Source organism: Vicugna pacos, chromosome 8 (genome assembly GCF_048564905.1).
Source record: "Vicugna pacos chromosome 8, VicPac4, whole genome shotgun sequence".
Lineage (NCBI taxonomy): Eukaryota > Metazoa > Chordata > Mammalia > Artiodactyla > Camelidae > Vicugna > Vicugna pacos.
Genome location: NC_132994.1, coordinates 2,993,032 through 3,020,145, shown reverse-complemented (window position 1 = coordinate 3,020,145; position 27,114 = coordinate 2,993,032). Strand labels below are relative to the sequence as shown.

The 27,114-nt window shown below is 38.0% G+C and overlaps 2 protein-coding genes and 1 pseudogene across 11 annotated transcripts in view; 2 read left to right on the top strand and 1 right to left on the bottom strand.

Moving 5' to 3' along the window:
- FAM135A (family with sequence similarity 135 member A) overlaps window positions 1-16,801 on the top strand; it is a 126,169-nt gene extending 109,368 nt beyond the window's left edge. For 9 of the 10 annotated variants that reach the window (XM_031676044.2, XM_072965481.1, XM_072965480.1 and 6 more), the window contains 4 exons: window positions 522-673; window positions 2,226-2,336; window positions 10,595-10,708; window positions 15,084-16,801. In XM_031676044.2, coding sequence (XP_031531904.1) covers window positions 522-673; window positions 2,226-2,336; window positions 10,595-10,708; window positions 15,084-15,289 — 583 coding nt within the window. In that variant the 3' untranslated portion in view covers window positions 15,290-16,801. Of the gene's footprint in view, window positions 1-521; window positions 674-2,225; window positions 2,337-10,594; window positions 10,709-14,491; window positions 14,902-15,083 lie in introns of those variants that run through there. The other variant, XM_072965482.1, reaches the window with a different exon arrangement.
- A 1,578-nt stretch (window positions 16,802-18,379) lies between these two features.
- LOC140697811 (replication protein A 32 kDa subunit pseudogene) lies at window positions 18,380-19,189 on the bottom strand (annotated as a pseudogene).
- A 3,975-nt stretch (window positions 19,190-23,164) lies between these two features.
- Window positions 23,165-27,114, top strand: part of SDHAF4 (succinate dehydrogenase complex assembly factor 4) — a 29,732-nt gene continuing 25,782 nt past the window's right edge. Inside the window, exon 1 of the mRNA XM_006215798.4 lies at window positions 23,165-23,318. Coding sequence (XP_006215860.3) covers window positions 23,255-23,318 — 64 coding nt within the window. The 5' untranslated portion in view covers window positions 23,165-23,254. The remainder of the gene's footprint in view (window positions 23,319-27,114) is intronic.

Below are 27,114 nucleotides of genomic sequence, written 5' to 3'. Positions count from 1 at the left end.
TTAAATCATCCTTATAGTTACAATTTCATCATTTTGTTTTAAATCATGACTTAACTAGTAAATAATTGGTGTGTGTACCTAAGGAGGCAAATCTATCATCCAGTCAACATTTATTACTTTTAAAATATATTTCTTGCTAAGCAGTTATAAACTATGGGTAAAAATTTTCTAATAAGTAATACCTTGTTTCTATAAAATAAATATTTAAATTATATAATAGGATTTTTTTCTACATTCTCACATTTTTCCTTCAAAATATGTTATGTCATTTCAGAGTATCAAACATAGAAAATTTTAAATTCTTGGTATTTCACATCTGTATATAGTGATAGCAGCTTTGACTTTTGTTTTTAAAACTGATACTATGGAGGGGAAAGGATACAGCTCAGTGGTAGAGCGTGTGCTCAGCATGCACGAGGTCCTGGGTTCTATCCCCAGTACCTCCATTTAATTAATTAATTAATTAATCTTTAAAAAAAAAACTGATACTATGGGAGAAATGGCCTTTTTTTCTCTTACAGCTTTATTGGACATTCATTGGGCAATTTAATAATCCGTTCAGTGCTTACAAGGCCACGGTTTAAATATTACCTCAACAGACTTCATACCTTTCTGTCACTTTCTGGACCTCACCTTGGTACGCTCTATAATAGCAGTGCTCTTGTTAACACAGGTACGACGTTTTATTGTTCAGTATAAAACATATGGCATGGGGAGAAGATTTAAGTTCAAATTTAATATTTTTAGATATTTATTTTAGAGCCAATTTGTCACATACTTGGAATTTCATGGAGAAAACAAAGATGTAGCTATTTTTTCTATTTTGTCTGGCACATGAAATAAGCTGATAAACGCATTTCAGAAAATGGTGTCATACTGAGATATTTGTCATCACAGTAGCATTTTTTCCTGTTTTTAGTAAACTATCTAAATATTTCCAGTGTTACTCTTGTAAACAAGCTATTCTGTTGTTTAGTTGAGCAGATAACAAATTAATATCTATACTTAATATATTGTAAACTTACAGAATGTTTTATATAGAATGTTAATTTTGATTTTGGTATGATAATGATGAGGGGATATTATGAGAAAATAAATTCCAAATTTTTTAAAGAAACTAAGATTAGAATAAACTCCTTAAGAAAGATCTGATCCTTGATTTGCCCTTTATTTGGCTTTGTTTTTCCCTTAGATTTTTTTAAAATGGTTTTTATAGCTTGATCAGTTGATTCCCATTTTAAGAATAAATTAGATTTCATCTGACTTTTTTCACTGAGCTGTGAAACTCTTATTTCCAATTTCTCTTCTACCTCTTTCACTGACAAATGAACCATACATTTTCCTTTGTATCCCATTTCAAATGATGGTGCTCAGAAGATGTAGCTAGTTCTAGAGTTTTACAGTTTCAGAAAAGAGGGCATGAGAAAAGTGAAATCCATAAGTAACACAACATGGAGCCCAGTATGAATAGGATACAGCCCTTTGAATTACCTTCTTTTTCTTCACTAAACTACTCCCCAGACAGGCTTACAATTAGCACCTTTAATCAGTTAAAGGGTTTTTTCCTCTCCTCTTCTCCTGTTCACCTCTGTTATATTAGAAGCAACAAAAGTAGAAATGCATAGTCCACAATCTTGAAAACCAGCTCCAGAGTGAAGTGTCACTTGAGGGGAAAATGCATTTAAATATGGGTAACTGATAATATAAATAAATACAGTTAAATGTGGAATTTAAATTATATTCAGCTGTTGTTAGAAAACTTTATCCAATGGCTCGTTCTAAGCGTTTGTCCTTATACACTCAGTCTACCGTAACTGAACTCTGCTTATCTACCAAGACTTAGTGCTCCGGCATGTGGATCTGCTACTGTGTTTGAAGTGTTATCCCCCTCTGCTTCATTATAATTTGAACAAATACATCTAAAGGTGAAATTTCCCCAAATTTGTTCTTCAGGGGCCATTACCGACTTCATTACTGAATGAGGTAGAAATAGCACGCCCTCCGTCCCCAGCAGTAACCCATCGTTAACCTGTGTGTGTATGTGTGTTTATATTTGTTATCAGAATATGGAAATGTTTTTCAAATATATTTTTTATTCACCAACAAAATGCTAATTTGGGGGTGTCATATTTTGAAATGAAATATATATTAAAATTAATAACCTTGGCATATGTTATTATATATTTCCAGTTTATAACTCTCACATATCATGTATAACCGTCTAGGTCTGTGGTTTATGCAGAAATGGAAAAAATCAGGTTCTCTTTTGCAATTGACATGTCGAGATCACTCAGACCCTCGCCAAACTTTCCTATACAAGCTCAGTAAGAAAGCAGGTAAGCACATGGTAACAGTTTTGAAAACATTCACTTGAAAACCTTTTTAAAAATAAACCTGTAGCAAATAAATTATCAGCATGTTTTTCTGGTGATTAGAAAACTGTCAAATCGATTGTACTTTCTTAGTAATGAAATAGCAGGCTCATAATTAAAACTAAGCAATTGATAGCATGGTTTAATTTTTTTCACATGATTATATTTATTATTATGAGCTGCACAGCTACTTTGAAATTATCCTTAAAATTTTATTTGTAGTTCATCTCAGTTATAAGTCAGTCCATCTTGGAGCTGGGCCTTTGCGTGTCCAAGCCCGCCGTCCTTCTGGCTGCCCCAAGTGCAGTCCTCAGCCCTTGCTCTAAACCGCCACATAGATGTTTAATTTCCTATTCTAAGGCTAGCAAGCATTTCTGGAAAACAGCAGAAACTAAAGTTAATAGTTATTTCTTCTACAGATTCTCACCAGTGGATGAGTCCTGTTACTCATCTCTCATTAACTTATGATTAAGTATGTTCCCCATCTTGCTTGTGTATTCTAAGCTTTTACTCCCTGAAGTCCCCAGCCTCCCCTTTGCCATCCTCACCTCTGACCTTTCATCCCTTCTGATTGACCCTCACACTCCGTCTGCCCAGCACTTTCTTTCCGCTGTGTCCTTGAAAGTCTCTGAGGAGAACAGACTGCCCTCATCTTATCTTCTTCAAAGAGTGTCATCTCCACAGTGGAGACGTAACTGAAAACTAGATAACCCTCACTCCCTCTCCACCCTCCCCCATTCCCGCCCTCCCCCATAACCCCCTGCACTCCCCACCCCTGCCATTATAGAGCAGAGGTTGGCAAACTTTTCCTCTAAAGGGCCAGATAGTAAAGCTTTTGGCTTTGTGAACCTTATGATCTCAATTGTAACTACTCAGCAATACCATTGTAGCACAAAAACAGCTGTAGACAGCACGTAAACTAATGGATGTAGCTCTTTTTCAGAAAACTTTATTTACCAAAAAAAAAAAAAAAAGGCAGCAGTCCAGATTACACAGGCCGTATACCTTACCGTATACCTTCCCGGCTATAGAAGACATTCAGTTTCTCACATACCAAGTACCATCCAGAGGTGGGAATCGGTCCTTTTGCATCCTATCCCAATTGCAGTCATTACTCCTCCACTGTCATGGAAACTGCTGAGCTCCTGGGCCATCCTCACATATTCAGTGGGAACTTTGAGAAAAGTTCATTCACAAACATTTATTACACAGTTATGCTTAGGAAAAGATATTTTTCTTGGGTCTTAGTATACTTAATCCTAGCATCACTTTTGGTGATTTGATGAGTCAGCCCTCTAGAGGATTCATCAAGCTCTGCAGAGCCCCTCTCAGCTCTGGTAACCTTCATTCCACTCCACGTTGAACCCAAACTTAAGCCCTGGCCTTTTAAATAAAAAGACTTTTTGCGGGGGTAGGTAATTAGATCTATTTATTTATTTATTTTTAATGGAGGTACTGGGAATTGAACCCAGGACCTTGTGCATGCTAAGCATGTGCTCTACCACTGAGCTATATCCTCCCCTAGCCCTGGCCTTTTAAATCTGTTTTTTATCTTCATTCCTATGTCCTCCATCCTGCTCTTGAAACATTTGATAGAGACACGACAGATTTAGTAACTGAATACAGCCCACTTTATTTGAGCCCTGTTTTAACCTTTACAGGACCCTGTCTTAAATATTGTTATTAATATGAAAAAGATTTGGGAGTGTTTAGTTCATGTATTATCTGTTATTAGAACCAGTGAATGAAAAATTCTATTATAAGTGGAGTTTTATGATTTTGTTTCTTAAGAGTACTGAGTAACAACAATGTTATTTACAGGACACAGTAATATGTAGTTGATTCACACAACCACAAGGTATTCCTACAAAATCCAATAGAATATACAGTTTTCATGTGAGAAAAACTTACACTGACTGGGACCATTGTGTAGAGCTGAGGAGTTCATACCACTGCTGCTGACAGAACAGGAAATATCTGAATATAAATGTTCCCTGGGGTCTGTGTATTTATGCTGCATTTCACAAAGTAAAATTTAACTAGCAGTAGCAATAATAGCAACATAAGAAAATAAAAACACTAAAGAAAGCATAACTATAAATTTTTACTGTAAAAATTCTGTAATCCATGGCATTCAGATATTTGTATCACTAAGTTTATAATTATTAGTGGATGTGAGTAAATCTTTTGCACTTGAACTATTTTTAAGGATTAGTTAAAACTTTTGCTTACAAGTTATGAATTTATTATTTGCCTCGTAATGGGTGACAAGACTTTCATCTCCGCTCTGGTTGTACCAGCCTAGCACCGTTTAAGAGCCAAACTTTGAAGGTACACGTAGATATTAGTTTTAACTGAAACACTGACAAAGTTATCTAATCTAAATAAGATTCAGTTTCTTCATTAGTAAAATGGGAGTAATAGTATCTTCCTCACAAGACCATAAAACAAGATAATTCATGTAAAATGATTGCCATTCTGAATAGCATGAAACTCAGTAAATATTAGTTGGTAAAAACAACCCTAAATGAAGAAGTGCCTGAACTAAAATATTAGTATTATAGATTATAGACATTTGCTTTCACATTAACATCATAAATCTATTTTAGAAGGCTTTTTTGTAGCAGAACTGTCAATATCACTAGCTACAAAAATTATCCAAATGACCTATTCATATTGTTTTTATGTTTTAAGATTTCTACTTGTAACTAGAAATAAATTTATTAGTTTACACTGGAATTGAATTCATAGTATAGAAAATAACATGAAAGAATACTGTTTTCTAATAGTCATAACTAGTGCGATAAATAGCATTGAAATACATGACTAATACCTAACACACACATGGCACTTACTGTATTCCAGGTGCCACCTAATAGTGTTACAATATTAGCTTATTTACCCTTGTGAAGTAGGAATGCTGTTGCCCCCATTTTGCAGATGAGGACACTGGAGCATAGCAAGGCTGCGTACTAGCCTCAGCGCCTAAAACTACTGTTGTTACACTAAGCCATTAATGTATGTTTTCAAGAACTTTAGAAGTTTTTTTCTATTTGTAGTTTTAAATGTCAACAAATATTCATTAACTGATTTTAAAAATTATAATGTTGTCACAGGAGTTGGAACGAGTCTCTCTTTAGCTGTGTTCTTTTCTTTTTTTGGCCATCTGTAGAATTATGAGAAATGAGTTTCTAGGAAATTGCTTCATATATATATATATATATATACACACATATAATTACTTTATTCACAAAGTGGAAATATATGGGTTCAAGGGGGAGGGTACAGCTCAGTGGTAGAGCACATGCCTAGCATGCGTAACATCCTGGGTTCAGTCCCCAGTACCTCCGTTAAATGAATAAATAAGCCTAATTACCTCTCCCCCCCCAAAATATATATGGGTTCCCATTAGAAACATAAGTAAATAAAACAGGAAAACAGAGCAGTGTACTTAACCATGTTAACTTAGCCAATATACTATTCTCAGGTGTTTTTAAATAATCATGAGACCTAGGTTTTTCTTTTATATTTTACTCTGCTAAAGCTCCAGAGTCTTGGGTGCCCTTGTCCCATTATTGCTTCTGTTTCTTCTGAACGGCCAGTTTCCTGTTCCTTTGGGGAAAGCCTAAAAGAACCTTTCTAAGACGAAATCCAGCCTCTACCCTCTTCCCTTTTTTATTTAAGCAAAGTCTTCCTTTCTCTGCAGCATGTCCATGGTTAATAGCTTTCCTTAATGGAAACCTGGTCATTATTTTTTGTTTTTGTTTTTACTGTATTCATTATTTTAAAATCAAGGAAACATTTAAAACCTTAAAATGATTTGAGTGATTTTGAAAACTGAGAAATGTTATCCTTTTTGTAAAAATCATATATTAAGTGTGAATTACCTTATTTGTTTTGTGAACACAATAAATCTCATAAAGGACTACAGAAGTGTTACTTTTAAGAGGGAAGTATCTTTTTTGATTAAGACATTACAATTATAAATACTGATTTTTATAGCCAAAAAACTGATAGCATTCTACAGATTGCTGACAGGGTATATGACTAATTCACACAGTGTAGTTGTAGCATTTCCAGTATGTCTGCCTTGAATACCAAGGGGAAGAAGAAAGAACTAGAGCAGTGTGGAAGGTAAGTGGATATGTGTGTCGATTAGGTGACACCAGCGATGCGCAGGTCAGACTGCAGGAAGAGAAGGACCGGGGTGCTCCTGTGCTCCATCATGAGGGCTCAGAAATACCCAAATAAGAATCTATTCATTGTTGGGATTTCAAAAACACAGTATCTTTATTTTAAGATCTTCCTAAAAACATCTGCTTAGGATCTCTTTACCAGCTGTTGAATTCTGACAAATAAACTATAACAATTAGAGGAGTCTCCTACTGTGCTTCTGTGGCTCTAGATAATCTTTTCTTGCAGCAGATTGTGGAGGTACTTAATAATAGGCATCACTTGACTGATAAATAACATGTGTATTTTGTTTCTGAAAGTGTGGGGAAGAATCCGCATCAGTTAACATTATTTTAGGAAGTGAATTCTTTCAGATGTAATTTAAAATAAATGAGTAAAAATAAGAACAGTTTCGCATCGCATAGAATATGTCCATTTAGAAAGCACAGGGTTCCTCAGCCTCAGCACTGTCGACATCTGGGTCTGAATGATTCTGTGTTGTCAGGGTCTGTCCTGTGCATCGTAGGGTGTTTAGCACTATCCCTGGCCTCCACCCGCTAGATGCCCAGTGGTGCACGCACAGTTAAACTGTCTCATTCTATAGATGGGGAGATCTTGTTACTTTCCCAAGTGAGAGGTAACTTTTCAACCAAGAACTAGTCACCTCAGGGGCTGAATGCAGTCCTAACCCGAAGCCCAGCTGTCAAGGCCGTCTTTGAGCAGGTGGGATCAGTGTAGGTGCAGAGATGTACTGAAGTACGAGGCTCCCAAAATGAAGACTTCAGATGTTTGTATTAGCTGGACTTCAGCCCAGACCAAGTGCTCCCATAGCTCCCACCAGCATCGCGCATCTGGGGCTACCGTGTTTCACTTTGGTTTCTGTCCTCTCTGGCCAACACTGCTACACGGGAATTGAAACCCAGAGACTCCAAAAAGAGTCGTAGTCTGTTTAATTTGGTTCTTGGCTAATACGAAAAGCAAACTTCCCTACAGAAGCACAATAGTAGTAATAATACATTGTTGTTGAAAAACTTATTGTTGTAATAATCACTGATGACTAAATTTAAAATGCATTCTCAAACGATAGTGCTATCTTAGGAATCACATATAAAAATATGACAATATGGTATATTTATATCAGTAACAGGATCTTTGAGTTTATTTATTTTATCAGCACGGGATCTGACTGTTAAGGGTTTCTTAGAAATCCCCTCACCTATTCCTTACCAATTTTGTGAACTTCTGTTCCACGCTGCCCAGGCCTGAGGAGACACAGGCCTTTGTCTCCAGGATCTTGGTCTAAAGCAGTTGATTCTCCACCTGAGCGTCATTTCTGTATAGAAGCACAGCAGAATCTCTGCAAAGAGCCATCATTTTGAAACATATATTTAATGTAATTTTAGTATGATGACTGTTACTCTTACAATATAAGCAGTAGAAATAAAGCAGTGCCACGAAATGGGGTGGTTATTGGCGGGGAGTATAAAGTCCAAGGACAGATTCATTGATTGATTTGTTTAAGATAGGAGCTATTTTAATATTTTACCTGCATAAGAATGATCCATACAGAAGGGAAAACTGATGATGCAGGAGAAGGATGGGACAGCTACTAGAGCCATGTCCTTAAACAGACGGAGGGCTGGGACCTCGCTGGCCCGAGGTGGGAGCAGGAATGGGAGCAGAGGCAGAACATGAAGGTGGAAGTATGTGCAAGTTCTCTTCTGATCCCTGTGTATTCTCAGTGAAATAGGAAGGTCATAAGGTAAGAGGGAAGAGGGGCGGGTAGAGATGGTTTGAGGAAAACAGTCATTTGAGAAAATATAAAAATGAGCAATACTGAGCAAGGCTGCCCCAGGCTGTGCAATGTGCAGGTCCACGCAATGTTGTTCATGTCGACTGTAATGTGAACGGTGTCCCCAGAGTTGTGCAAGATGGCTGCCCATTACGGAGGACACGGATACACACCTTTTAGACAAATGAACAAGCCAATCGTACTATTACATGACAGATTTCATCCAGCTCAGGGTAAAATTTCACTTAACAGCCTCATACTTAGATTCAGAAAGTACAGTACTTAAATTATCTTGGTTAGAAATGAAGATGATGTACCATAGGACACTAGTTTTCACATTTTTGGCTCATTTACCCCTTGAAAGAATTTTGAAAAGGTTTGTATCCCCTTGTATCATTTTACGGTGACACCTGAAACTATTTTCTGTAATTTTAAATAGTTGCAAAGGATTTATTTTCCAGCATATGATGTAGTACACATTTAATTATATTTTCATAAAAATATAAAGACAGCTCATTCAGTTGGGATTATAGATTAAGCTCATTTAATTTATGGAAAATATGTGCTATAAATGCTAAGTGGCACAGCCATTTCTTAATGTCAAACAATCAGTCAAATCAAACTTACTTTTTGCAAGATAAAGTAAGACTTCATTCATATTTTCCTTGGTTCTCCCAGAGACATTTATACCCCAGGCCTGTACACCATAAGATGATCTGAAATAGATTGGAGAAATATCTTTCTCTTGTAAAGTGGGAGACGGAAAAGTCATTTTTAGAACAGTACACGCAGGGAAGTTGGGATCTAGAAATCAATTTTCTTAAAGATGTAAGTGCCCATCTACACCATGGAGAGTCTTAAATTACCCCTGGGGTAAGTGTATTCCAGTTTGAAGACCTCTGCTCTGACACATAGATGATTCCCAAAATAGCACTGATGAAGTCATGGGTGTCAAATGATACCAAAAGAGGAATTGATTTCTCTCATGAAATGTGAAAATGAAGGGAAAAAGTCAACTTTTCTTAATGTCTTTCTAAAATATAATTTTAAAGATGTTTGTGCAACTGAGTTAATTCCTATTATAGACATTTGATTATCCCACTTACATCGCTAGAATTGTTTATATTCAAGTGGCCACAAAGTAGTATCTTCTCACTGGAAAAAGAAGGGATGACCTTATATTGGCATAGAGTGTGTGTGCAGATAGATAGATAGATAGATAGATAGATAGATAGATAGATAGAAGAGAGAGATACCCTTGGCCGTGTGTTGGTCTAAACTCTTCTCACTATTAGGATTCTTAAATTCCAAGGAAGAAAGGGAACTTCTACAAAGATTTCCTATCTCTGGATCCACAGTAGTCCCCAGAATTGGTCTATCTCTAAGAATCTGAATTTCAGTGTGCAAGAAGTATCAAAATTTTATTCTGGAACATTCCAGAACAAAATTCTTTGTATTACACACCCAGTTCTAATGTATTGCCATCTTTGATTTGTATCTTATTTAATTATCGTGTAAAGTTTTGTTTTTTTATTTACTAGTCTTGAGCCAAATAGTAAAATTAGAACATTATTGGTACTAAAGAGGTCAAGATCATGGTTTTAGTACTTAAATGAGTTATTTAACAAAGTATCCCAAGGACACAAGCCCTAAACTTACCTAGTATACAAAAAAATAAAAATATTAAAATAGACCTGACAAAAGTCTGTTGGATGGATCATAAAAAATTTTTTTATTATTGGGAAACTCTAAGCATTTATCCTCTTGACATCATGCTTAAATAAGGAGAAAATATAAGTAATACTAGGCAAGGATCAAATGAAAAAGTCAAAAGTCGCCTTTAAATGATTTCATATAGGGTGTTTTGTTTGTTTTTATGGAAGCGTGTGCTTTTGTTACTTTGGGAAATAATCCTAAATATTGATGAATATCCTTTGGAAAATAAGAACGTCATGAAATACGTCCCGTAGAATTTTAGCCCACCACCTGTAACTTCTCCCTTAACCCGCCGCCACAGACCTTGCACTCACTCAGCACAAACACACGTCTCCCATCAGCACATAAACCACATGCACTGAAGCTGGGGGTCTTTCGGAGAATATATGGACACGTAGAGAAAGAATTCACCAGGTATTTGAAAAGCCATAAACATACTACTACTGAGGAAATAAAGTTTGTGGTCACTTAATATGATACTAATAAGTTATCTTAAATCTGGTTGATTATTACATTCTAACTCAGTGTTTTTTCTTCTTAGGGCTTCATTATTTCAAGAATGTTGTGCTAGTGGGGTCTCTGCAGGATCGCTATGTCCCTTATCATTCTGCCCGCATTGAAATGTGTAAAACGGCTCTAAAGGACAAACAGTCAGGTAACAGAATAAATCACAAGCGTTTCAAAGAGTTACATCTACAGGAGTCTGTACCAAGTTGTCCTTGTGGTCGTGTTCTCTCTTCTTTCTCTTGTCCTCCCTTTCCCTTTCCATCCTTTTCCACCCACCGACAGTGACAGCTCTCCTTCCTTCATTTTCCTTCCTTTCTTTTCTCCTGCCGTGTAAGGTGTTTTTGCCAGTGAAATCATTTCGTTCATCTAATTACAAATGCTTGTCCGTTTTACTGCCTCGGAAGTAATGCATTTTTTAATTTCCTCCAGATTATTGGGATTGGTGATTGCAGTAATGGTCATGCTGCATGTTCGACTGTACCTTACTTTTAGTCACAGATGGCAGAAAGCAGACTCATCAAGAACCAGAAGGGGTGCAAAAAATGAGTAAAGTCAGAAATGTAAGATGATAGTTGCAGCATCTGACACCACAGAAGTACAAGGATCATGAGAGATTATGAACAATTATACACCAATAAAATGGACAACCTAGAAGAAATTAATACATTTCTAGAAATGTAAAATCTCCAAAGACTGAAACAGGAAGAAATAGAAAATATGAACATATAATTACCAGTAATGAAATTTAATCAGTTTTTAAAAAAAAAAATCTCCCAACAAACAAAAGTCTAGGACCACAAAAGCTTCATTGGTGCATTCTACCAAAAAATTGAAGAACAGGTAACAGCTATCCTCAAACTATTCTAAAAAATTAAGGATGAAGGAAGACTTAAAAACTCATTCTACAGTGCCAGTGTTACCCTGATACCAAAGCCAGACAGAGGACCACAAAAAAATTATAATTGAATATCTTTCATAAACATAGAAGCAAAAATCCTCAACAGAATATTAGCAAATTAAATTCAGCAAAAAAATTAAAGGGATCATACACTAAAAGTGGGATTTATCCCAGGGATGGCAGGATGGCTCAGTATCTGCAAATCAGTGGGTGTGATGCATCACATTAACAAAGCAAAAGATAAAAATCACATGATCATCTCAGTACATGCAGAATTTGACAAAATTCAACATCCATTTATAATAAAAATTCTCACCAAAGTGGGTGTAGAGGGAACATATCTCAACAGAATAAAGGCCATTTATGACAAACCCACAGCGAACTTCTTACTCAGTGGTGAAAAGCTGAAAGCATTTCCTCTGAGATCAGGAACAAGACAAGGATACTCCCTCATCACTTTTATTCAAATAGGATTGAAAGTCCTACCTACAGTAATCAGAAAAAGAAATAAAAGTCATCCAAATTGGAAGGGAAGAACTGAAACTCACTGTTTGTAAATGGCTTGATACTGTATATAGGAAATCCTAAAAGCACCACAAAAACTATTAGAAGCCATAAATTAATTCAGTAAAGTTGCAGAATACAAGATTGATATACAGAAATCTGTTGCATTTCTATACACTAAGAACAAACTGTCAAAAATTAAGAAAACAATTTCATTGTCAATTGTATCAAAAAGAATAAAATACCTAGGAATAAATCTAACTAAGGAGATAAAAGACCTGTACTTGGAAAACTTTAAGACAGTGATGAAAGAAATTGAAAGTGACACAAACAAATGGAAAGATACACTGTGTTCTTGGATTGGAAGAGTCAATATTGTTAAAATGAGCATAAAACAAATGGAAAGATATACTGTGTTCTTGGATTGGAAGAGTCAATATTGTTAAAATGAGCACACTACACAAAGCAATCTACAAATTTAATGCAATCTCTGTCAAAACACTGAGGACATTTTTTGTTTTTTATTTTTGTTCTTTTTTGTGGGGGCAATAGGTGTTTGTTTTTAATGGAGGTACTGGGGATTGAACCTGGGACTTCGTGAATGCTAAGTACGTGCTCTACTACTGAGCTATACCCTCCCAAAACACCCAGGACATTTTTCACAGAACTAGAACAAATAATCCTAACGTTCATATGGAACCACAAAAGACCCCAAATTGCCAAAGCAATCCTGAGAAAAAAGAACAAAGCTGGAGGTATCACCCTCGCAGACGTCAGACTATACTGCAGAGCTATAGTGATGCGTGGCAATGGCACAAAAGCAGACACACAGATCAATGGAACAGAGTAAACCTAGAAATAAACCCACACACATACGGTCAATTAATCTATGACAAAAGAGGCAAGAATATATCAATGGAGAAAAGACAGTCTCTTCAATAAGTGGTGCTGGGAAAACTGGACAGCTACCTGTAAAATGCTGCAGTTAGAACATTTTCTCACCCCATATAAAACAATAGACTCAAAATGGGTTAAAGATCTAAGTGTAAGACTAGAAACCATAAAACTCCATAGGCAGAACACTCTTTGACATAAGTTATAGCGATATTTGCATCTCTCTCCAAGCAGTGGAAGCAAAACCAAAAGCAAACAATCAGGACCTAATTAAACTTAAAAGCTTTTGCACAGCAAAGGAAAGCATCAGTAAAACAAAAAGACAGTCTACTGAATGGGAGAAAATGTTTGCAAATGAAATGTCTGATCAAGAGTTAATATATAAAATATATAAACAGCTCATAAATTCAATATCCAAAAACAAACAACCCAATCAGAAAAATGGGCAGAGGACCTGAATAGACGTTTTTCCAAAAAAGATGTACAGATGGCCAACAGGCACATGAAAAGATGCTCAACATGACTAGTCATCAGGGAAATGCAAATCAAGATCACAAATAACAAATGTTGGTGAGAATGTGAGAGAAAGGGAACCCTTGCACACTTGTAGTGGGAATGTAAACTGCTGCATGGCTGCGTTGTGGAAAACAGTATGAAGTTTCCTCAGAAAACTCAAAGTAGAACTACCATATCCAGCAATTCCATTTCTGGGTGTATATCCAAAGAAATGGAAAACACTCATTCAAAAAAATATGCACCCTAATAGTTATAGTAGTATTGTTTACATAGCCAAGATATCAAAGCAATGTTGCATCCATTAACAGATGAATGGATGAAGAAGATGTGATACACACACACACATACATACACAATGGACTACTACTCAGCTATGAAAAAGCATGAAGTTTTGCAACAACATGGATGGACTTGGAGAGTATTATGCTTAGTGAAATAAGTCAGACAAAGAAAGACAAATCCTGTATATTTTATCACTTATATGTGGAAGCTAAAAAATAAAGCAAATGAATAAATACAAGAAAACAGAAACAGACAGAGAACAAACTAGTGGTTACCAGTGGGAAGAGAGATGGGGAAGGGGCAAGATAGAGGTAAGGGATTAAGAGGTACAAACTGCTGTGTATAGAGTAAATAAGCTACAAGGATATACTGTACAGCACAGGGAATAAAGCCAATATTTTACAGTAACTTTAAAAGAGTATAATCTGTAAAAAATATTGAATCACTGTGTTGAAACTTGAAATTAATATACTGTTGTAAATCAAACTGGTGCAATATAAAAAATTATTTTTAAAACTTTTTTTGTGAATGTATATAATAATCCCTCTTTCAAACACCTCTCTCTTCTTTTTCTAATTATACTTCTGTATACTACTCCCCTCTCATCATTACTCAGGCTACATCCTGTCTTTCTTCTGAAATTTAATACTTGCCTGCCTAAGATTCACACGTAGCTGGACATGTGTTAGCACTAATCTGTTAGTAATACAGTAATGTGTGATCATTAAAAACCATCTTGCCCCTTTAAGGCAGCTTGTGCTTTTATGTGTATGTATACCTAACCTTTATCTTTTATGCTTTGCATGTCCTCAATAAACCCACTGTAAAAATTAACAGAAAGAGGGAGAGAGGAGCACAACTCTGGAGTTAAAAGAAGCAGCAAGCATGAAATAAATCTGCAGACCAAAAAAAAAAAATCTGTTTGACCTTTGAATCAAACTCACATTGTTCTTCTGATTATGGGAAGTTGCTATTCTTTCTCAAAATAAATTGTAAATATGTGGAATGTTGACCGCCACGGAAACTTTATTAAAGTACTTGCTCTAGACGCGAGTTTTTAGTTTGGCCCCATCATAACATCTCAGCACAGCAACCTTACTTTCACAACGGTTTAATGAGTTATATGTGACTTAATGTTGAAGAAAACTATTTTCTCTGTTGTATTTATTGCTTTTAATTAAAAATATCAAATTGACAAGAAAGCTGTACAGTAAATTTGTTATTTTACTTGGCTAGATAAATAATGTGATTCTTTGTATTTTCTAAAAAATGTCTCAAAAACAATATTCAAGAAAAAAACTTTTAAAACATTTTTCTGCTTTAAATGGAAATACCATAACTAAATTTTATAAATTATATGAAAGCTGACTTAGAATTTTTTTCAGTTATTCATGTGAACCCATTTTCCTTTTCTCTGTTTGCTTCATAGGACAGATATATTCAGAAATGATCCACAATCTGCTTCGCCCGGTTCTGCTAAGCAAAGACTGTAACTTGGTTCGATATAATGTCATCAATGCATTGCCCAATACAGCTGATTCGCTCATCGGGAGAGCTGCACATATAGCCGTTCTTGATTCAGAAATCTTCTTAGAGAAATTCTTTCTGGTTGCTGCCCTTAAATATTTTCAATAGGATAAAAACGCTGTTAGAGACTTGACAATTACCTCATTCAACAGTGATTCAGATAATGTATTATATTAAACTGTAGATGCTGATATGTTCTAAGATATATTTATACCTTTTTATATGGAAGATAATTTATATCATCCATGTTTAGAGCTTTTTAAACATCAACTTTACTTTCTAGGTAATGTGGCTGTGCAATATTTTTTTAATTTTATCTTTTTACTTTTCTATTACTTTTTCATATATTTTGCTACATAAGTATTTCAGTGAAACTTTAAGCCCACATGTATGTCTGATTGTTTATTGTTGGCTTTCCACAATCCTTACATCAGACACATCGTATTAGAGGCATCATTGCTAGAACAGCATGGAATTTTAAATTTTCTAGTATTGGGGTATTATTTAGTTAATTATAAATTTTACTTTTAACATTTTACTATGTTTTAACTGGAAATAAAATTATGGCTGCTAAAATATATTTTTTGAAATCAACTCTGTAGCCCTCTCAAACCAGGTAGTTCATACATGACAATGTTATAAAAGTTTTCTATAGAAAAATCATTATTACTGTTGCTAGTAAACATATGTCATGCCTATTAAAATATATTTTCTACTGGTGATTTCAACATTATTTCTCATATTGACTTTTACTACTGGAACTTTTTATGTTCATGTTAGCAGCATCTAGAGAGTTTTGAATGTTTGAATGCCCTCTGCCTTGATTTGGTTGGAATTTTGCTAAATTTGGTAATGTTGCTTGAACTTTCTGACTACATTTAACTTTTTTCATGGACTTCCTTGTATGTACATAATAATTAAATGTTGAAATTTATGGAATACTTTTATGAATTTAGATAATTTTTAAATATTAAAGTTTGTTGAACTAAAGATTAATGTAAATAAAATAATTCATGTTTAAAATGGAACAAAATAATTAACTTTACATGTTGGTGATACAGGTGCAAATGTTTTGATATATGGAGCTGTTAAGTCTTTTGACTTTACTCAAGGTGCTGAATAGCATTAAATTCACTATTTTCCTTTCCTGTTTTACTTGTGAAAGTAAAAATGCACTAAGGATCAGTAGGTGATCTGTTTGCATTCGCCAGTTGTGATAGACTGAAGGTTTTTGTAAGTATGTATTGTAAAATTGATGCATGTTTATTTTTAGCATTGTGTTATTGCCTCTGCTGTTAATAAATGAACAAATGGCTCTCTGGAGGAACAGCTAAAACACTTGCTTATTTTCAGAATACTAGAGGTATATTTTTATTTATAACTGGATAGACTATATTAATTAACTTTATAGAACCAACATGATTGTATAATTTACAGCCTTTGTATTTTTATAATTTACATCTTTTGCATATATTAAGTGTAGTTAAAAGGTATTTCATTGATTGTTCTCCATAATCTTTACTTTTTGAAAAGTACGTGAAAAGTTGATGAATTGACAGCAATAATATACCAAATGCCTTATACCTGGGAAATGTAAATATACGTATTATTCACCACGTATTTTTGTTACACACATTTTTCATCGTCACGTAACTTGGTCCTGAGTTTGAAATATCATCCTTTTTTCTTTTATTCATTTCTTTTTATTTATTTCTCTTTTTTATCTAAAAAAAGTTCTAACTTATTCTAAGTTTGAATAATCTTCCAGGTTTATCAAAGTATTCATTCTTACTCGTAATCATGTAACTGTATTTTATGATCACAGTTGGTTGATTGGTTTTTAGTTGTTCTAATACAGTTCTAAAAGTACACCAATGATCATGATTTAAAATCTAACAGATTTAACTTCTGATTTACCAAGGAAACTACCATATGGTATTCACCTTCAGATTCAGAGTGCAGGGGTGGGGTCGGATTCTGAGGGAGAAGGGAAATGATTATCCGAAGCAGTGTAGTTGACTCGTAGAAAACGAATCTCAATGAAGTTTATACAAGTTAGAATCCTGGTTTGCAAACAACAAAAAACAATTGTGCTTAACTTAAGCATGAGAAGAATTTACCTCAAGAATATAGGTAGGCAACTCCCAGAATTGACAGAAAGGCACGAGAACCACTCTTGGAAAACAGGTGGAAGCCGAAGGAAGCTAGCTGATCAAAGCTGTAGCCGGGTTATGACTCAGGAAGAGCTGGAAGTTTGTGTGCATTTCTGCTGGCAGTGATGCGTCTGAAAACTGGGTTCCAGACACTCTGCTTATTTGCACCACACTCCCAATTCAAAGTCTGATGAGCTTGTGCAAGTGACCAAGGTTAGTCTTGGGCCAGCACTCAGGCTGTCAGCCACCAAAGACAGCCAGTGTGTCTGACTCTCAGCAGCCCCAGTAGATGATGAGACCGTTTCTCCTACAGAATTCACCAAACACGTGAATGGGGTTGATGACTGAGCACCAAATAGCAAAACATATCAGAAGTCTACCATAGTCCATCTCTTTGTCTTCCCAACATCTACAAATGTCATATTTGCTCATTTTTATTTTTTTATTTTTTTTGCAATAATACAACTATTTTATTAAATATATGAATGTACTTATTTTGTTCAAAACACAGTAACACTTCTTCCTCTCTGCCCCACGAGGCTGCCACTCTAGAACGCCACGTTTATAAAAACACTTTTGGCAGCAATCATGACAAGGTGTAAGTGCAGTTCTGAAAGTAATACCACAAAACCAAAGTGGAGAACAAAACAGGCAGAGGTTGGTGGGCTTCTTGGCTAGCTCTCTGCTGGTGGGCCCTAGTTCAGTTCAACTTCTCTCAACAGGAAACAATTTAGGAATAGCAACTCCTGAGGATTATTTAAGTCAGGCTGCCCAACTCTTGGCAGCATTCCTCTTCCAATTCCATCTATTCTAATTTGTAATTTCTTTAAGAAATTCTGCCCTGGTTTACATTCCTGTCAGTTGCTCATATCCATTTGAGCTTCAAAAAACAGAAGAGCAGTAAATTTCAAAAGGATGTCAATTGAGACATTTTATAGATAAAACCTACTTCCTTGAAGTCAACTGGCCAGTCATGCACAGCTGGAGATAACAGGTTGCAAAAACAGGCCCAGCTGGAAAACATCTTGTGTACCATTAAATCCAGTTATTCTGCATCTGTGGATTTAAAATGATCAACATCGACAGTGGAATAGATGTGTCCTTCGTTGCTTAGAAAATCTACAGCTTGCTTGATTGAGGCTACACTCATGTGTTGGAGCTGGTTCTTGAGATCCTGAAAGTTCAATCCTTCAGGTCTTGAGCAAACCTTAATCAAATTCAGCACCTGGTTTTGGGTCACAGTGAGGCCATTCGCTGACATGAAGCTTTTCCCACCAAAGTTCCCTGCTTCACCCATTCCTGGATTGCTGGTAGGTGCTCTCCCTGCTAAGGGCTGACTGTTAGACTTGCTGAGCATCATGTGCGCATTGACTACTTCCAGAATATGTGGTGAACTCATTCATATCCTCCAAGGCCATGATTTTAAAGGCTACCAGGCTTTTTTGTTCTGAAAAGATCTCAGATGACCAGGCACTTTCACATATGTTTCTGGAGGAACCACAGTGTTTTCACCACTGGCATCATCTGTGTCAACCCACTAGCGAACATTCATGGGTGTGGCTGTCATGTCATCTATTTTGTAAACGATGTTGGTTGCAGCCTTCTCCACATGTCTGATTATCCCCACAATAGTGACCTGTGAAATCTCAGCATTCCCAGTTTTGAACACTTCATCAACTAGAGCAGCAGAAAGCAGCTGAGGGGTGGTACAGGGCACAATGTGCTGAGCTCGGGTTCTAGATTTCTTTTCAGCCTGAGAAGGTGTTGGCGATCCAAAGCCCCCTGCAGAATGCGTGTAGCTGCCCAGTCCCCTGAAGGAGCTGCTGCTATAGCTTTCAAATCCACTATTCCACATCTTGGTCACGATTCCCTCAGGAAGGAGTTCCAGAAGATCCCGGTCTGGTGGGTTCGCCAACCCCCTCAGAACCCTGTTACGGCCACTGCACTCTGTCTGTTTTTCGCTGGCACCATATTTACTCATTTTTAAAAATGCTTCCTCCAAACATACGACTATTATCCCCCATCCACTTTCAAGTCCTGGATCTCGGTGTTTTGTCCATTTCTCCTCTGGTTTTGTAATGATCTTTTCTCACGAGTTCACAACCCACAGACAAAATGGTGATTTCACCACCATCACCTCTACGTACAACAATAGTACTGTATAAGCACAAGCAGGAACCAATGAGGAAGAAAATACCGTGAGAGCCATGTTTTGCAAATTTCCTTGGTGAACTCTAGGGCCGGTTACAGACCAATCAACTCAGAATCTCCAGGACAGGATATTGATAGCAGCATGTTTTATGTCCCAAAGCTCTCTGATTGAAAAAAATTTTAAAAGCCTATGGTAAATACAGCCCTCAGTTCTGCCACTGGTCATGAGGCTAGATGGTTATGACTTGTCGCCACTGCCACTTAATCCCTGTTTCCTTTGTGTTCGACCAGCATCTTAGCTGATCAGATTTCTTTACCTCACGTGTGAACCAAGGATTGGAGGCTTGGGTGGTCTTGCCTGTGTATGGTTGCAGTAGTCTTTGCTCAATTTTTACAGTTTATCATGATATTGTGAGGAGGTACCCCAGGACCCCAAGTTCTAGTCACAGTGCTTTCCCTGCTCCCTCTTCCCCCAAGTTCATCAGGGCTCATCACTACAGCTAGACCCATAACCACTTTTTCTAATTCCTCACCTAGGGCAATGAACTAAAAATCTCCAGGTGGCAATTCCAGCTTCCAATTCAGAGAAAACTTTGTATCATCCCCTTGTGCCCCACTCTGGGTACAAAAATTGGTACCAAAAGAACCTGAAATCATGGATATGGATGACAAAAGCAGTGAAGCGTCTGAGATTTTATCTACTTGTAGCTCTGCTTGTGCAGTTTCATGGATGCATGGAGACAGGAGACTCCTGGGTCAGAGGCAAGAGACTTTATTACAGCAAAGCAATAGCAGCCAAAGTGTCAGCATATTTGCACCAGTTCCCAGAGCCCCGATTCCCATAGCAATGCTGAGTGCCACGTGACACTTGTACACATGACTCAGGGCCAACCCTTTTGGGTTGAATTACAGGAGAAGAATCCAGGTCCAAGAGCCAAGCAGTATTTGAACAAGCAGAAAACAAGCAGCAAACAAGCCAGCTCATTCCCCCAGGAGAGCAGCAGTTAAATGGTGCTGATGCCTTGACCTCCTAAGATGTCCATATGTCTAGCTACAGTCTCTGCTCAGTATTTGGAAATGAGTTGCAGTTGGCACACTCAGCAATAATATGCAGGGATGCTCAGGACCCAGGGCAGACCATCTCTCCCCACGATGGAAAGCAAAATATGTGGGCAGGGTAACAACAAGTTGTCAATCCCTCTTCTAATCTTTGGACCCTGTTATTCTGTCAACAGAAGAGTTATCACTGGATACTGTTAACTCATTTAGAGTATATGTCAAATTCTTCAGGACAGCATCCCAAAGAATATTTTCTCACCTGGCTCCAAAAGTAAATCTTCAGCATAGCTGTCCTGTAAGACCAGTGGCTTCTGGTTGGATGGGATATGTGATAAGACTGGTTAATCCCACAGGCATCAGTACACACAGGCATCCGTGGGTTCTTTGGTAAGAAGCAATGTTGTATGGGATGATGATACATCAAGTGTATGGGAGATAAGGTATTCAGTACAACCACAGGTGAAGGGTATAAAAGAAGCACAAGTCAGGGAAAGCAATCCAAACCCAGAATAACTGTCTGCTCTTATAGAACAAATCACTACCTCCTTCATTATGGTAGGGTTCCCTTGTAATCAAACCTGCCACCCGGGCTGTACTGAACTACGTCAGGGGATCAGGTTGGTCACTGCAAGTAGTGGTGCTAGCCTGTCAGTCTTGGCAGGGAACAGACTATGTTAGACATAGTTGGATGTCTTTACGTTGCCATGGCTGCCTTGTTACTGGGGGCACTGAGCAACAGCTGTGGTGAGGGGAGGATGCTGACTGATGTCTACAGAGTGGGTCATTGCGGTAGGCAACATCTAAAAAGGCCTTCAATGATCCCCCCCAGCTGATATTCACCCCTTGTGTAACCTCCACCCTTTGGGGTGGGCTGGATCTGCTGTTTCACTTCTAATGAGAGAATTCAGCAAAAGTCATGGGATGTCATTTCTGAGGTTAGATTACAGAAGGACGGTGGCTTCCATCTTGTTCCATCAGTCTCCCTTTTCTCTTGTTTGTTCATTCTGTGGAAGTCCAGCTGCCATGTTGTGAGATGATCTTTGGAGAAGCCCATGTAGCACGGAACTGAGGAAGGCTTTCAGTCCCAAAGCCCGGAAGGAACTAACTCCTGCCGAAAATCACATATGTGAGTTCAGAAGCAGAGCCTCCCTTCTCATGCCTCCATAGCGAGCCTGGAATTCTTGAAAAACCTAGAGCCAGAGGCATGCTGGCTCCTGGGTTCCTGACCCACAAAAACTGTGAGAGAATAGATGTTTACCGTTTTAAGCCACAAAATTTTGGTGTAATATGTTAGGCAGAAATAGATAACATATCATAATCTTGTTCTGATGAAAAACCCTTTGGCAATGGGAACTTTTTTTCTGAGCATTCGATGGGACCCAAAGGTTCTTATGCTTTGGGGTATTTGGACAGGTCCTATTCCAGAAAATGTTTCCAGACCTCTGCATGTTCCCAGTTCCTGCCCACTTGACTAAACCAGTGCCCATGAAGTGATGTAGATCTTTATCTCAAGCTATATCTCCTTCCAAAGAGTATAAGATAATGTTCTGCCCTCTAGGAGAATCTTTTCTTTCTGTTCCCTTAGGGCCTCTGTTTGTTAAATGGGACTCAAAACGCCAGAGAAGTCATTTGCCAACTGGTCAGTGTATTGAGCAATGCCCTCTGTAATCCAGCTTTGAATTTTGTCCTCAGTCAACTGACCACAAAGAATCATCACTAAGCTGTAGGTACTAAGGGTGAAAAGCCTGGATGCGAAGTACTGAGCTACCTGCTAATGAAAATTGCTTGAGTTCTGGCTCTGGCCGTGTTCTGTACAGACCACTTCCTCCTCATGAAAGGACTCCTTATCTAGGAGGGCCAGATAGCTCCCGGTTCACCATGAGAAACAGACTTGGTCAGACATCACCAGGGCCCGAAAGCTCGCCAAGAAGTTTCTTAAAAAAGAAAAAAGAAGGGAAAAAAAGGCAAAAATTCTAGGGCCTTCCACTGTGATTCTGCACAGACTTCCACAGGTAACGTGAAGCCACACGGGCTCCGAGCATCCTTGAAGCCGCCGGAATGTGAAGGCCAAGGGGCAGTGTCCCTCCACTGCAGCCTGGACCAGACGGAAAGGAAAGCCTTCTCTTGCCCTGCACTTCACTCAGCACCATCATCTTCAGGTCACTTGGTCAGTGGGTCATAAATGACGGAATAAGAATTCGCTGAACAAGCAGAGATTTTAAAAATTAAAGGGCGGGAGAATTGAGGGGAAAGACGCCTATTACAGGACAAAAACAGCAAAAGCTGCCCGATCTGTGTACCATAACCAAGATCTGCCAAGAGTGAGAGAAGGAAGCGGATTCACACCCTCACCCAACTCCAGCCGCGATTTGGGGTTTTCATCAACACGGGGTTCAGGGTAGTTTGGGCTGTTCTTTGTGAGAAGCCTGAGCCGCTCCCCGCCCCTCTTTTTCCTGCTTCCAGCCAGGTCCAGAAGTGCAGATTCCCAGCGCGGGCTAAGGAGGTCCCAACCCTCCGGACGCAGGGAGGCCCCGCCCCACCACACTCAGGCCCCTCCCCGCCGGAACTGCGGAGGCCCCGCCCCTCTCGGCCACACGTAGACCCCGCCCCTGCCGCGGGGCAGGCCGGGACGGCGCGCGGGAGGACGCACAGGCTGACCCGCGGGCTGTGCTGGGACCGGGCCGTCGCGGCCGCCGAGGGACTGGGCGCAATGACCGTACCGGGCCTCGCCGGGTTACTTGGCCGCGTTCCGGCCACGGCGTGGAGAGCGGCAAGTAAGGCGCCTGGCCCCGGGGCCTAGGTCGCGGGCGGGGTCCCGAAGGCCCGGGGGCAGGTTCTTCCCCGCCCGAACGCAGGGGCTGGAGCTGAGAGGCCCCAAGCGCGGTCGCCCTCTGCCCGGTCGTGCCAGGTAGTTCGGGGCTCGCGGGGCGCCCCGCACTGATGCTCGGGAGAGAACGGAAAGCGGGCTCCTGGGCAGTGGAGTCAGTTATTGCTTGTTTAACTTATTTACATGGAGGAGGATTCATGTTAGTTTACAGTATAGTAAAAAAAAAGAAACAAAACTGGAAAGTGCAGAATTTTGGGAAAATGGGCCAAAGGCAGATAAATAAAATGAAAATTAAAGGAAGCCAGGAATTGTTAATAACAGTAGTATGCATGCTCTCAGTAAAAACCAACATTTATTTAAAACTCATTTTTGTTGGGAAATGTTCTCAGTATGTTACAGATTTAACCCGAAGAGAATGCTCAGCATAGTTGTTTTTTAAATTGAGTTATAGTCAGTTTACAGTGTTGTGTCAATTTCTGGTGTACAGCACAATTTTTCAGTCATACATGAATGTACGTATATTCATTTTCATATTCTTTTTCACCGTCAGAATAGTTTTAATTTAGGACATCCTGGAGAAATTGCACAAGTTGAAAACAGTTCTGCCCCTCATCATAAGAGGCCCCAGATTCCTTTGCAGTTTGTTTTCCTTTCTGCAGTCATTTCTCCCCAAACATATTACGTGTTAATTGTAGCAGTTTGAAACGGTCCAGAAATGAGCAATACAGATAGTAAAAGTCCTGTATTACCCAGACCTCAGCATAATAACTGTAAAAGTTTGTTGTGTATTCATTCAGCATCTCTTTTTCGCTAGTGTTAAAAACTTAAGAATGAAGTGTTTGATACCAAAAACTTATATGACATCTGTGAGTTATGAAGCAAAGCCAGCGTTTCCGAGCCCATCCTCCAACTGAAGAAATAGAGTATTCTCACTGTCCAGCGTCTACCTGTGTGCTGCCTCCTGATGCTAAGCTGTGTAACTTTGCATGTTTTTGATCTCTGTTGAAATGGCTTCATACCTCTTGTATTTATTTTACTTGCTTTTTTCAGTTAACACTGTTTTGAGAGTCACCCATATTGATATGTGATGTGGTAGTTATTCTTACAGTTGTGAGAGCGTATTATGTATTTTTCCTTTCCCCTTATCAGTGGGCATATGTGTAATTCTAAAAAAACAGGGTTGGCTGCTGCACATCCCTGTGTATGTTGTGGGTACACTTGTACAAGGTGTGGAATTCCTGGAACATCTGGTGTAGGCCTCTTCACTTTTTACAATATGATGCCAAGTTGTAAAGGTGTTTACCATTCCTACTGGCAGGTTATACTTCTCCCAGTGGTATATTAGAGTTCCTGTTGCTGCATATACTTGCCCATGTTTGATATCATCAGAAAATTTAATTTTTGTCTGCCTACAGGGTGTTGAAATGGTGTCTCATGATGATTCTGCATTACTCTGATTAGAGAAGTTAAACATCTTTTCAAAAGTTTTTCGCTTTTCTTGGTGGAATAGCTCTTCATTTTCTTATTGGATTGTTTGTCTTATTTATGTTCTTTATGTGTGTTTGAACACTAAACCTTTTTTGGTTATATAAGTGGCAAATAGCTCTTTTGGAGGATGGAGGGAACGAAGAGTGCCCACCAAACTGAGAAGGTATCTTGTGATGCAAAACTGAGGCAGGCAGCTCCATGTAATTGGTGGATCGGTTTATTATAGGGTAACATACTCGCAGGGTGGGATCGGATGGACAGCCATCCGGAAGCATTCGCAGCTGCACTCTGCACCGCCTAGGGGCCACTGGGACCATTTATAGTTCACCTAGGGTGTCGGGGTAGGTGCTTGGAAACAGGAAGTGCATTCCTAAATCAAAATTTATGGATGGGTAACTGGTCTTGGGGGCTCCAGGACCAAGTCAGTGAAGCTTTTCATCGTGGTTGTTTGCTGTCAGTGCTTTGTGATCTTGTCTAAGAAAGCCTTCCCTACCTTAATGTCATAGAGGTAGTCTCCTATATTTTCTCCTTAAAGGTCTATAGTTTTACATTTTTATTTAAGTCTTTATTCTGCTAGATAATTGATTTTCACTTACGGTGTAAGTCAGGAAACCAATTTCCCTTTTCTCCCATGTCAGTAACCAGTTGTCCCACGTCCATGTATTGGACTGTCCCACGTCCATGTATTGGACTGTCCCCCCGATGTAATGCAGCTGCCATAAATCAAGTTTACACTTACGTATATAGGTGGGTTTATTTCTTCACTCCCTTTTCAGTTCTGCTGATGTATTTGCCTGTTCCTCTGCTGATACCACCTATCTTAGTACCCATAGCTTTGTAATACCTCTTGATAGCTAGTAGGGGAAATTCTTCAGTATTGTTTTTCACAAGTGCCTTGGCTACTCTTGAATATCTACTTTCCATATAAAATTCTTAAAAAAAAAAAAAAGAAAAGTTCCTGTTGGGATTTGGTTACAACTGCTAGGTATATTTTTTAATTACCATTTTCTGATTACTGCTTATGTATAGAAACATAGTTGACTTGTTAGTAATTTTGTATCTAGTAACCTGGCTAAATTGCTTTATTAATTTAAATAATTTATTTGCAGATTTTGGAGGGGGCAGTGCTAGGTAGACACAAATATTACCTGCAAATAATGAAAATCTAGTTTCTCCCTTTCCAATCTCTGTATCATTTTATTTTCTCTTGTTTTTCTGTCCTTGCTCAGATTTCCAGTACATGTTGACGAGAAGTGGTGATAGGCATACGTATCTTGTTCATGTTTGTAAAGGAAATATGTTTGTATTTCATCATATTAGCTGTGATGTGCCCTTTATCAGGTGAAGTCTCTTGCTATTTCCAGAAGAGTTTTGGGAGGTTTTTTTGTTTCAGTAATTGTCAATTTTTTTTAAGACTGAATAAACCTTGAAATTTACTTTTTCTTGAGTGATTATATCATTTTTCTTCTTATCTGGTGGGTTGGTGAATTATAGATTTTTCTAGGCTAAATCACTCTTGCATTCCTAGAAAATATTCAGATTAATCAAGATGACTATATTTTCAACATAATGTTGGGTTTGGTATGCTGATGTTTTGTTTAGAAATTGGCCTGTAATTTTTCTCTTGTAATTTCTTTTTCTAGTTTTGAAATTAAAGTTATTCTGGCCCCTTTTGGTGGGATTATTTTTGGAGTCTGACAGCCTATACCTTTTAAATGGAGAGTTCAATCCATTTACAGTTATAATTACTGGTATAATTGACTTTATTTCTACCATCTTATTTTTTTGCACCTTGCGTATTTGTCATACTTTGTTTGAATTAAATGTTTCCCTCTTTTTTTTCTTTGCTGGTTTGGAAGTTATACATTACCTTTTATTGGTTACACTAGAAATCTAAATGCATGCTTAAGGAAGTCTAAAGTTAATTAATATCTTTATTTTTCTCTTAGACAGTATAAAGCTTAAGAATGCTTTGAGTTCACGCATGTTCCATCTTTGCTGTTCAGCCTTTTAGGGGTGTGTGTATTCTTGTGTATATGTTAGGATGGGATTGTGGTTTTGATAACCCCACAAATCAATGTTATTATCACAGTTCTATACAGTCAATGTATAAAACTTGTATTTTCTATTTTTATCTCACACTTTGCTTCTGGGGTTGCTTTCTTAAAGTACACTGTTTAGAAGTTCCCTTTGGTAACAGTCTTTTGTGATAAAGTTTCTCTGTATTCTTCTTTATATATATTTTATTTTTAATC